The 12,734-nt window shown below is 40.4% G+C and overlaps 1 protein-coding gene across 1 annotated transcript; it reads right to left on the bottom strand.

Annotated features, from left to right (window-relative positions):
- Positions 1-895: 895 nt before the first annotated feature.
- On the bottom strand, positions 896-12,303 carry parvg (parvin, gamma). Its single transcript, XM_062389974.1, has 13 exons — positions 12,146-12,303; positions 11,496-11,600; positions 9,773-9,837; positions 9,021-9,123; positions 8,713-8,856; positions 7,368-7,483; positions 7,187-7,248; positions 7,067-7,101; positions 6,891-6,952; positions 5,880-5,948; positions 5,688-5,789; positions 4,643-4,715; positions 896-2,126 (listed from the first exon to the last, which is right to left on the bottom strand). Exons 2-13 carry the CDS (start codon positions 11,557-11,559, stop codon positions 2,053-2,055), a joined length of 969 nt encoding a protein of 322 aa, XP_062245958.1. The 5' UTR covers positions 11,560-11,600; positions 12,146-12,303; the 3' UTR covers positions 896-2,052.
- Positions 12,304-12,734: the final 431 nt, after the last annotated feature.

Genomic DNA, 12,734 nt, shown 5'->3' with positions numbered 1-12,734 from the left:
CTACAAGACATTCATCTTATATGATTTACACTCAGTCACACTGTCCATCAATGAAGATGCCCGTCAAAGACGCACAGATGCTTGCACATAGCCATAGAGGTTTTTTATGATTAATCCAGCTTGTTTCAATATCGTTTTACACATTTTCATAAATGTTATTATTGTGATCGTATCACAGTCACAGGCTTAAAAGAACAAGTATTCACAGTATTAACTCTAATAAGACAGATAAAGGATGATGCTGTCAGTTATGTCTGAAATATACTTACTAAAATATGATTACTATTTAAATTAAAAAGATTGTCTCATCATCTGTCTGTCTGTCTGTCTGTCTGTCTATCTATATCTATCTGCACAAACAAATGAGAGAGCTATATTGTGATCCATGGATATAAACTTTTTGAAATGTCAGGGGTAATGAAATATGAATTAATGTGAGAATGTCACAACCGTTAGACAACTGGAGGGAATTGCAAGCGTTAAAGTGTCTGCTGCTGCTCTTTATTGCTGTTGCCCAAATTTCATACATTAACCTTCAGACAAAAACAAAGAATGAACTCTACAGTTTGCTAATACACACACACACACAACACACAAAAAAACACACACACACACAAAATGTCCAGAGAGGCAGTTGTATTTTTGTATGATTATTTGGAAGAAACTTTCTATTTAACTACACTTCCTTACCACACAAGGAAATTACGTTATCTTGTCAACTTTTTTTTTTAATTCAAGAAATAATTTATATATTACGGTTTGAAGGAACCACAGCAATTTTTTTGTCTTTCTTCTCAGTACCTCCCTCCCTGTGCTGCACTATTCATTCACTTTTTCTTATCCATGACAATAGCATTCAGAATAGAGGAGGTCACAGACTGCGGGCAGCAACACATTAAAAGGAGCAGAGAAAGAACATCGTTTATTGAGAAGCCTCCAGCCAAAAGACCCCAGCAAATAACATGACACAAGAAAAATATGTTTAAAAAAAATAAAATTGGGTTTGCGTGAACAATTTATTGTCCTTAAGCTGTCAACAACATGAAGAGACCCATTAGGTCATACATTACTTGTGGTGGCACAGCGATAATACATCAATTAATGAATGCACAATGTATGTAATATGAATCAAAATAAATCGTACATTTTGTAAACAAGGACACTGAACCAGCTGGTTCCAGACAACAGGGCCACAACACCTGCCAATAACGCAGAGCCCTCCTGAACCGGATTTTGGGTTAAATGGTGCAAATTATGTGACATTTGACGACGTTGGTGGTTTTGGTTTGAAATCACCATCTCTTTACAAAGTAATCAGTGCAGTAAGCTTGCTGGCGTAGTGACCTTAGACTGTAAATCAAAATGAGCAACGCGTCTCGACTTGTATCCACAAATTCCCGCCAATATCCTGGATGCAAACGCTGTTACATTGCGCCAATAGCATCACCTGGACCCAGAGATTCGGGGAAGGAGAAGAGGTCGGGAGAGTTTATGATATGAGGCGATAATGGTGTCTGTGTGTTGTCAAGTAAATCCCATGCCTAATGGAGCAGACTTAACAAGACGCTTTGTCTTCTCTTTTGCCAGCTATAATTTGTCTCATCTTTATCAACAATCTATGTGACCAGGTTCAAGGCTAATTGGTGCTAACAGGCTCGCTAGGTGCTGACAAATTGACCTGGTTGAAACCGAATGGGTTTATTTGTACCTTTGGCTTTCTCTGTTTTGAACTCTTAGACTTTTTGGAAAATATGTCTTTTCAAAGTCCCTCAGAGTTACTGTGAGTAAGAAGTGTGTCTATTAACTTAGATTTGTATCAACCCTAAGTTGTTACCAGAAAGGCTGGCCCTGTACTTGGATTACGGTCGACTGGTTAACTCTACTTAAGCTTCTTGCAAAAACTTGGGTGAGAGGATCAACACAATTTTATGTCACCCTTTGAATAAGAACATTCACAGTATTTGCGACAGATGAAACCACAAGCTGGTCAAACACTCCACCTTTCTTCAGCTCTTTGCACTTCTTGCTCCGGAGCTCCTCTCCGAGCGTCTCTCATTTCTCTTTGTGCTTCTTGAACAGGGCGTACAGGACCTTCAAGGTGGCTGTGACGTCCTGAGAGACAATATCTGTCACACACAAGAAAAACATTCAACGCATATTCATAAAGCAGCATCAGCTTCCACAAGGCCACTGATGCAGTGAGAATAGGAAGATGCATTAAGCACCAATGGCTTATAACATTATAACATTAGCTTAAAAAAACTATTTTCACAATCTGTCCTCACAGGGCATAGATCAGGGGGACAGAAAACAACATTAGATGGAATTAAATCAATATGTCCTTGGTGAGATGAGACCCCAACAAAATTACTCTCCGTTGTGAGATGCACAGAGTGAAGGAGTGTGACATGAAGATTGACTCCATGACGCTTTAACCTAATCACTGCACGCAGCACGCTCCAGTATCAGACCCTGCGTGCTGGGATTCCTTATTCCGTCACACCAATTATGGTGGTAATTAAAAAGATACTGAAAAGCAATTAAATTCGTCATTTGCTCCTGGCTGACATTAATTGTGCCCGTCCTTACATTAACAGTTATCATGTCGGGGATTTAAATTACAGGCTACAGTGTACGGCCGGTAGCTGACGTTGTGGGGACGTCTCGGTGATCGGGAAAGGGAGACAGAGGCTGAGGGGGAATATACAGCATTTTGTCAATAATGGATCTGCAGGGAAGTGAAGGCGATCCATTTACTATTGATTGATTCACACACTTAGACAAGTGGGTAAGTCACTGAGATAGTCTCTCTCTTTTACTCTTCTCTTCCTGAACTGACTGACTCTGTAGACACCAAACATTGCACCAGTATGTGGCTTTGTACAGATCATTATAAGCCATGAAGCAATGTTATTCTTTTATTGTAAAAAATACAAATAAAAAAGATTCTGAGGTTGCCAAATACTTATCCTCAAATTACAGTAAAATACAAATACATTCATTCAGCAAAGGGATGTGTTTTTCAATTTCAATGAATTCAATGTAATTTTCCATTCAAGACCATAGAACAATTGAATACAGATGTATTCCTGTTCTATTAATTTATGGTTTAAATGTGTTTTTATTATGAAAGCAACTTACTGTATATTTATGGCATTTACACTTTTAATATATTTTTTTTACAGTGTATGCTGTTCAAGCAGCCTTCTGCAGCCTCTGCTCTTCATGGTTTTTTTAAACATACTACTTGGACATGCTCACATTCAGCCACTGGAGCATCAGTGCTGTTGGCGGATGATTTGTCTATTAGTGGCTGTTTGTGATCATTCCTGGTTTTGAGTTCAATTGATGTGCTCAGGTTTATTGTTCTGCACTGGATGAAACCAGTTCACATGATCTCTCCAAGCTCGAGGTTCCGAGAAGTTAATCCTCACTAAGGGCCTGATTCAATAAGATCCCAAATAAAGAGTGCTAAATTGTGTGTGCATTATAACAGATTGCCTGTTTGGTTGAAGGGAATTTTGCAGGTGATCTTGTAAAAATAATTGGCATAAATGATAACAGGTGCAAACATGATACAGGCAATAGTATTTAAATGAGTGTTTTGCGTGCGTTACAGTTTTTCCGCCATGAAGCTAAATTGAATTGGATTTGTAGGTTTTAGTTGATGAGGCAAATAAACATGTTCTAGAGCTACAGCAAAGAAATATCAATAAAACTAGTACAATTTTACAATTCAACCATTCACATAAAGAAATATTAGTTTATAAATGCTGAAAGAAGAAAAGCTAACTAACATAGAACACAATGTTCTTTACAAAGGACAAAATTAAGATATATTGTTATTCAAAAGGCTGTTGTTAAAAATGTGTTTTTAGATTTGTGGGTCTGAGTTTGTCGGCCAGGTTGTTCAGGTGTGTGAGCAGCTGAGGCGTTCTTCATTCTTCAAGCAGAATTGCAAAACACTCTCAATCTCAAATGTGAACATTTCACTGCACAGATACAATCAGTCTATTTCTGGGATCTGCCTGATAACTCAAGTGCTCATGAATACAGAAAACATATCTTCCTGCGGACAAACACACACATACGCACACACACATACGCACACAAACATACACACAGTAGATAGTGTATGTTGAGATTAAATCCCTGTGTATCGGCAGGCACCACAGAAACATCGTCCCCTTGGGACCGTCTCTCTCGCTGCTCTTCTAAATGAAAGATGATGACCTCGGACTCAGCCAATCATCCGCAGTGATACTCATGGAGACACCCGACGCACTCATTTATATTCCGCAAGCAATTTCACCTTTCCCTCCGAAACACTGTCCGACCCACACTCCGCCAGGCAGCTGAGATTGAGTCAAACTACCAGAGCGATCCCCCTCCTCACCTGCCACACAAACAGACTCTGGCATTTCCCCATCACTCTGACAGATGCTCCTGATAGAGGATCTCATCTGAATTAGTTTGACGCTGTCGCCTCGAGGCTCTGCTGTTTTTTCAGTGACAATCATTTTACTCACGGAACGTCTGTTTTAGTTTTCTCATCCTCTGTGCCAAGCATTTTAATTCAAGTTACATCTAAGAGTGTCTGTGATTGTTGTGTGAGCAACGAGCAAACAGTGATCTTTCTCACCTTGTGGTTTAACACTGGACAGAGTCAGGCCTGTATCATTCAGTAGGTCGAGGGCCAAGGTCACATTGTGCAGCTGAAGGTCAGAGACAAACAGGTCCAACAGAAAATCACATTTTGATTTGAGCCAACTCAGATACAACTCATATACAATCTGTTACTTGTATATATCAATACCAGATATAATAACAGATATTATAATATCTGAATTATCATGTGAGGCTGAGTCTCAGCCTCACATGCAAACAAACAAACTCCCCACAGAAAGACATCCACCAAACCAGGACTCCAACCAGTTACTTTCAGACAACAGTTATACATTGTAAAAATAAAATTCATAATGAAGCCAATCTTAATGTATTACACTATATGATGTCCTTTTAATGAAGTTATGGTGACGTCATTCATACCATGTGATAAATTATTAAGTGATCCATAAAATATATAGGTCTATAGTTTTAATTCAAAGATCACTAGTGATTATTTTAGGGTTGTGTTGTGTTAGAACTGCCAGTTTTAATATATTTGTAGAATCCAATATTAATGCTGATTAGGCTTATATATAATGTGTTTATAGCCAGAGGTTTTTTAGTTAAGTAATAAGAAATGTCCAAGTGTCTCTGTACAATAAGTCACAAGCTCATCACATGAGTCATAACTGTTTCATTGACTCCTCCTATTGTATCCTACTGTAAAGATAGAATTTTAGTGAGCCATGACTCAGTAGTAATTATGCATCTACTTTTATCACGGGGATAGTAAAATATTAATTGTACCACATCATTTAATGTAATGGGCATGATTTTGGATCAGGTTTCAGTTCTGTAGCTCATTATCCAAAGAGCTCAATGGGAAACTCAATTAGCTGAAAGTAAAAATGAGGAAAATGTGTTGTGATCTTTCCTTTGAATTTGATTAATGGATTGTGTGTATGTCTACACTTTCATAAATTATCAGCATAAGTGAATTATGACTGAAATGTATGTGTGTACGCGAGAGTGGCTGTCCGGTAGAACTCTACCACATCTCTATAGTGACGTGTCCGTACCATCTCAGAGTGATTGACAGGGGTCAGGTTGAAGTCACAGAGTGGGATGAAGAAGCCTTCTAACTGTCCAATCATCAGCAGCAGGATGACGCCATCGGCAAACTATACACAGACAAACGCAGGAGGTGATATCATCTCGGGGGGGGGAGTGGTTTACTATTCTTTGTTTCCAGCTGCTGCTTCTCTTATCACCTGTTTGTCCAGTTCAGCGACATGCAGACCCATCGACGACATGGTCTGGTTGACAAAGTGTAAAATAGCCTGAAAATAAAATGATTTAATTAATACAACTTCAACTTATTTTGATGACATTTTGAGCATCTGGCAATTTTAGTGCAATCAGTTAGTCAAGTAATAAATGAGCGAAAAAACTGTAATTAAACCCTCAACTAGTTTAATAACTCGCCCAGTTACTTGAAATGACATGTTGGTCAATTTGAAATACATTTACTGGAAGGAGACATATTCCCGACATATTCTTGATTTTAATTTGGGTTTGGGTTAACATGCAGCAGCTTTCAGAGAACTCATCTCTTTCCTTTCCTAGACGGGTAGACCACATCCTCCGAAGGAAGCTGTCCCTGAATTAAGACACAGCCAAGGTCGGCCTTGCTTTACCTGGCTTTCGTTACGGGGCGTGTCAGTCTGGCTGCTGGGTCTGCATTATGCAAATGTGGGGGACTTATGTCATGTGAGATTCAAGAACAGAGGAGCTGCCTTAACCACGGCACCAATGGCCTTTATCCTTACCGAACTTTTACATTCAAAGAAAACTCAAAATATCAAAAGAAAAAAACTTGAAAAAGCCATTTTGGCGTTTATGACTGTGACTATAATTAAGCCCTGGACAATAACAAAAGTCAAGAAAACCATCTGGTCCATTTACAACATGTTCTGGGAATGTTTCTGAATATAAACATTTGAAGCTCGAGTACACTAGACCAAAACAAGTAACTTGTCATTCTGGGCTGTGAATATTGTACTGGACAGACTTAACTATTTTGATATTTTAAAGATGTTAGACGGATTAAATAAAAAAACTTCATAAAAATACATAGCTCCCTACATATTTGGTCCGTATCGTTAACCCACAGTCACAGGCTTTGTATTGCAGGTCGAAGTTAAGCTCACAGCTCTTTGTGTCAGCTGGGATGAGAGTTAAAACCCCAGACTACTTCAGCACTTCTCCACTGAGTTTTATACCTTCTTCACCGTGTTGACCTTGTGAGCCTCCAGCCTCAGCAGTTGTTCAACGGGATCTTCCCCTGGGAGAGCGGAGAGCAGACAGAGACGTGTGTTAGGTCATTGTCGGCTGTAATGCTGTTTGGATGACATTCAAGATGGTAGCGCCGACTCAGCCTCTGACCACTGGCACTCACTTTCAGTACTGCTGAGGGAGTCTGAGCCTGTGTTGCTGTTGGAGAAGCCAAAAATATATGAGCTGAACTGTGAGCTGTTCTCCTCTTCAACAGAACCTCACAGGACAGAAGTCTACTTACTTCGGCCGATCACCTGTCAGGACTTCTGTCTGGACGTCGGATTTGATTCCACCACTGTTGACCTGTAAGGCAAATTCAAGTTTACCATAATTTAACAGAGACTCCACAAGGTGCATAAAGGACCTGATTCTCGATATGGTGCAGGAAAGACAAGAGTGCTACAGCTCGTGTTGAAACTCACTTCCAGTGACACGACTTCAACCTTCACATTTGATGGCAAATCCAGTTCAGGCTGGAAACATCTCACCATGGCAACCAGCAAATGAATCGTCGCCAGAAGGTCTTTGTTGTGGATGACTGACAGACAAACAACAGAAGCCACAACATACACACACACACACACACAAACAAGTACTGATATATCATTACAATTTTCATTAAATCCCATTCACATTCACCCATTCACACACACAGTCATACAGCTTGAGGCAATTTAGGCTTCAGTATGTTGCCCAAGGACCCTTCGGCAAGCAGACTAGAGAGGTTCAAACCATCGCCCTTCTGGTTAGTGGACCACCTGCTCCAACTCCTGAGCCACAGCAATAAACAGCTTTAGCATTTAATGTTTATATTTTAGGATAACAGTATCTCTATATACCTTTTGTTATTATTAGTGGTGGAGGTTGGAGCGGCCACAACTCCAGAGATACTTAGAACAGCACATTTCACTTGGTCTAGAACTCAACTCAAACTATGTAGTATTTTTGTCAGGATGATTATTACTGACTGTGATTATTCAGCAATGGTGCTTTTACAAAACAACATGTTTATTTTTGTCCCTCTTTTGACAGCAGAGACGTTTATTAGAGCAACTTGAGTTGATCGAGTCACTGTAAATGAATACATCAGTGACTGCTCTGTTGTCGATGCTGCTCAGAGTTTTCACTGTGTTGTTCAAGGCACCAGCAAAACATGGGTGCTACCGGATCAATATGGTGTAATTGAACTACCACAGAATCTGAAGAGAGAAGCATTTTTTTGCCATCTCTCAAAATCTGCCTGAAATCATTTGGTATGAATCTTCCTGTTTTCCATCCATTTCGAACGAAGCAATCCCCAAAATAAAGAAACAAATTGGAAAAATCTATAGTGTTTTCAAGTTGCTCGGAATCAGCCGGTCTGTTGTTGTATCTCAAAAATAAAATCAAAGCACCAAGTTGGATCGTTGAAATTCAGATAGCATGATTTCAAATCAATCAATTATCTGGGTATCTTTATTGTCCTATCAGGTGACGGTGTTTAGTCACACGAACCAGAAGAATACAACGAAATGAGCCACCAGAGATGCTGGACTGGAATGGAATTCTCAGTCATTAGTAAATAATCAACTGAGAGACAATTAAAACGGCATATCCAAACGTTTGCACAATTTATCTTCACCATACCCCCCCCCAGATGGTTCAAACTAAGACAGGACTCTCGAGCTTTAGCACCAAATCCTGTTCTAATGAGAGAGCGTTGCCAGGACCGAACATTTGTTCACCTGCTGCTTCGCTGGTGGAGGCCAGTGAATTTGTATGACTCACGTTGGATGTTCCATTTCATCTGGCTGCCGTCCTGCGGGCCCAGCCTCCTGTCAAGCTCCTCCAGGATCAGTTCCAGCTTACGTATCTGAGCGGCACTGGTCAACGCTAACTCCTCCACAGGCAGATGCACGTCGGCCAACGTGGCTGGAGAAACAGGGAAATGATTATTTGCAAGGTCAGACGTGTGCTGTGGATATTTGCGCTTTCAGAGTTTAGGAAAAACACTTAGTTAGTTTTGAATGGTCTAATTAATAAGTGAAAGTGTGCTAGTGGTAAATGTGACATCATACAAATGTGCATCAACTCACCCAGCAGATGATGAAGCACCAGTCCATCGTACAGATCCTCCTGCAGACTCTGAACCACGATGTGCTCCGGTTTCAAAGTCCCATTGATCCAAGCAACTAATGCCTAACAAGACACAATTCATCACACAGCCAGATACATCAAACACCCTCATCCCCACTCACACATGTTCTGTACCCAATGCAGCAGATGAAAACCAGCATGAACCCCTCATTTAAAAAAAAAATCCTTTCAAATCTATTTTCAGAGATGATATGAGGCTGAAGTAGATGGAAAATGACGCCACGCACTCTGTGCTTCCCCCTGAAAATTATATTATAAAAATAATGATATTTTATTAGACATATTACACCTGCCAGGCTTATATTGGGCTATTTACTCATGCATTGCCACTCACACAAACACTTTGAGCTGCCATCCTTTCCAATCAAAATGTGTTTTAAAGTCTGATCCAGGCGACTCTGTCTGCTGCTCGCTGCTGTTCTCATCTGTCTCCCATCACCTCTGATAATTGTGCTCATTAAAGTTTCATTGAATCTTCCACCTTTTTTTTTCCCCGCCCTGCATCAGATATTATTTATACGTAGTCCTCACTGCACACACATACATGCAGGCTATATAATGTATTTTCCCTGTAGGATTTTCCAGCTCACTAAAGACATACAGGAAGTGTCGGATGTGTGTCACACTGAACGTTGAATGCAGGACAGAGAGACAGAGGTCTGTCTGTAGAAAACAGGAATCCCTCTCTTACCTGCTTCAGCTTCTCAAGGTCGGGGTCTTTTAGAGACTTCGGCTGAATCAGCTTCCTCTTCTCTCCTGTGTGAAGATAAACAACCTGCACTGTTATCTATAGCTCATCAGTGTTGTGACTGTAAGATGAAGCTCCTTTGTTACTGTACAGGTCTGGTTTACATTTACACCGACCATGTTTCAATCGTATTCGTCCAGTCAGTCATTGAATCACTTAAACTTGTATACTATATGAAATCCAAATAGCAGAGGGATGAAATGTGCAGGACTTGTTCAATTCATTGCACTTATCATCAAAGAGATGTTTTAGTGTCAAATCCAGTTAAACAAGTATAAAAAACGTTGGCAGGCCCATTTGAGGAAAAGTTTTGTTAGGAAGAAGTTGTAATTTTGTTAGAAAGAAGTTGTAATTTTGGGCTATGGGTCATTTCAGACGGGTGAACATCAAAAACTCTGTCGGCTTCATTAAAATGAGAAATGTGGAGCCTCATTCTAGTTGTACTTAAGTTTCACAAATAATGAAATACGTAATGTTTTGGCTCATCGGTACAATTTCATAAGTTTTGGGACTTTGAAAAGATTATGTAAGAAATTATTTCTATTCTAAAGAAAGAAACAAATGGACTCGGAGGAAGTTGATACTTTTATTGAGGAGGAAGTGGGTGGTGGTGGTCGACTGTAAGACTCATTGTTTATGTCATTTTGTTATTTAATGGGTTTCATAGTTTGTCAAGAAACAATGAGATTGGTTCCGGAATTTGATTCCAGAAGGAGTGAAACTCTGCTTAGCATCATTTTATTTAATAACTTTATTCTCAAAGTCTCAAATTTAAAGTTTGTATTAATTCATTTTATTGAATAATTATCAAATTAAATAATAATTTAAATATATTTATATATATATGGCCTTATAATTTTTAAAATGTAAATAATAGATACAAAGAGCTTGTAACCTCTTTCAGCGTTTTGTTTTGATCACACAGCGAACAACTTTACTTTTTAACATGACTTTCAACTCTCTGTTTCCAAATGCAGTCAGTCAGTGTTCTCACAAACAGCTCAGATAAACCCAGAGACTGTTTGAGCACGGTGGAGAACTGAGCATTTGAAGAAGCAGATATTTCCCTCAGGAAGTGGTTAGAAACAAAAGCTATTTCAATTCATGAGCTGCACAGAAACACCAATGAATGCTGATGTTGTTCACTGGCTGCAGGAAGTGTAATTACACAACACTTTGCCTAAGTCAACTGCAACAACTCACAACATAGAGAATGTCAGTGTCGTGTTTAGAGCAGATGTGAACTAACAGATGTTAAAGAGAATCTATTGGACGCCATCGACTGTGATGGTTAGAAAAACACAGTCAGGGGCCTGTTTATTAGGCACACCAAATTAAAAGTAATAACTGATTTACATTTATTTCTCCCGTAATGGAGGTTATAATGTTCTGTAATGCAGTTAGTTGTCACTGCATGTTGTTGTACTGTTGAATGAACACAGGCGTTATGGTGTGTCTAATATTTAGTCTGTTCCACGTTCACACTGAGGCTGGACTAAATATTTGACACCTCCTCCTGGTTCTGATATATAAATATTGAAACGTCCACGTCATAATAGTATGGTTTCTGTGGTGTGAAGACAGATTGTAAAGACAGATTGATTTAACAGGTGAACAAGTGAATCCTGCGACAGGATACTCAGCAGCTCAGTAAATGCATACACACCCTGGAAATACTCAGCGTCCACAGCGTGCTCATCTCTGTGATAGTCAAAGATGTCTGCCTCCATCAGTCCTCTTCAAGACGAGTTCTACCTGTCCGAAAACAAACCTGCAGAAGAGGAAGTGCTTCGAATTAAACACAGCAGGATGAAGAGCCAGAAAGTATCTCTCTCTCTCTCGCTCAGCAGGGCCTCTGTAAGTTTTCTTTCTACCTTCATCTGCTTCAGAGCAGTCCCACACTGAGCAGAGAAGCAGAGAAGCCAACCTGAAACGCAGTCAAATTAAGTGACAAGGATGTTTAGTTTCTTCACTTCCTTTTCTCTTGGTTTTCACTCAGCACCAATAACGGATCTAGCAGAGCACTGTAGATCCCCCCAGATTTGCAGGGGCTGCACCTCCTCTCCCCTCTGAACACGTTGAATCACATGGGCTGGATGGAGCTCAGCAAACACAAAGCAACGCAGGCTGACAGAGCAGCCGTGACCTGGAGCGTGTCAAACTGTTGTTTCCTGGGTCTGGAGACGACAAACGCTTCCCCCCCCTCCCCCTCTCTCTGTCTGTTTTATGTGAGTGTGGCTTCTTCTTCCCGGTGTCGACAGTAACTTTCAAACACGGTCATAGACAAGAAGTCTGAATGAGCTTGAATGAGCTTACCTTCAGCTCTCTGACTTCACAGAATCAGGTGACTTCAGCTGCACCGAGATCCTTTACTGATGTCAAATCCACAAGCTGTCAAAACACTGATATGAAACGCTGTGCTCAATCTGCATGGAAGCTCTCGTGCACTCCATTTCAAACCGTGCACGGCTTTGATAGCAAATCACATGGGTCCAAAAGGAGGAAGCTCAAATAAGAGGATGTGGCTGACAAGAAGGTAGCACTTCCTCGGTACAGGCTTTGCAGCAGGGCGTTCTCTGATAAGGGCGTTTATGTTCTGTGAAGCGTTCCTCGTTCCAGACTTTGATAATAAGCATTTGTCAAGGGGATCTGAAGAAGGAGGACTCTTTGGGATACAAATGTATTGTTTGAAAAAACCCACATTTCAGGAGGTGCCGAGAGAAACGTGACATTTGGAGGTCTCAGCAACTCAGGCTCGACTCACACGTCTCCATCTGTGACCGGCCGGATCCGATTGCTGTCATCTGGTCTCCCCGTTTTCCGATTAACACAGACACACACACACACACACACAGACACACACACAGCAACAGAGGGAAGAAATGGATAAAGAGACAGGGACAAC

Source organism: Platichthys flesus, chromosome 6, assembly GCF_949316205.1.
Source record: "Platichthys flesus chromosome 6, fPlaFle2.1, whole genome shotgun sequence".
Lineage (NCBI taxonomy): Eukaryota > Metazoa > Chordata > Actinopteri > Pleuronectiformes > Pleuronectidae > Platichthys > Platichthys flesus.
The sequence above is the reverse complement of the archived record's forward strand: the minus strand, read 5'-3'. Positions and strand labels throughout refer to the sequence as shown.

Coding starts and splice junctions, on each gene's coding strand:
- parvg (XM_062389974.1), bottom strand. CDS start 11,559: ATGGAGGCAGACATCTTTGACTATCACAGAGATGAGCACGCTGTGGAC. Junction 7,102..7,186: donor CTGACAGGTGATCGGCCGAA/GTAAGTAGACTT, acceptor CTTCTCCAACAG/CAACACAGGCTCAGACTCCC. Junction 5,949..6,890: donor AGGTCAACACGGTGAAGAAG/GTATAAAACTCA, acceptor TTTTATTTTCAG/GCTATTTTACACTTTGTCAA.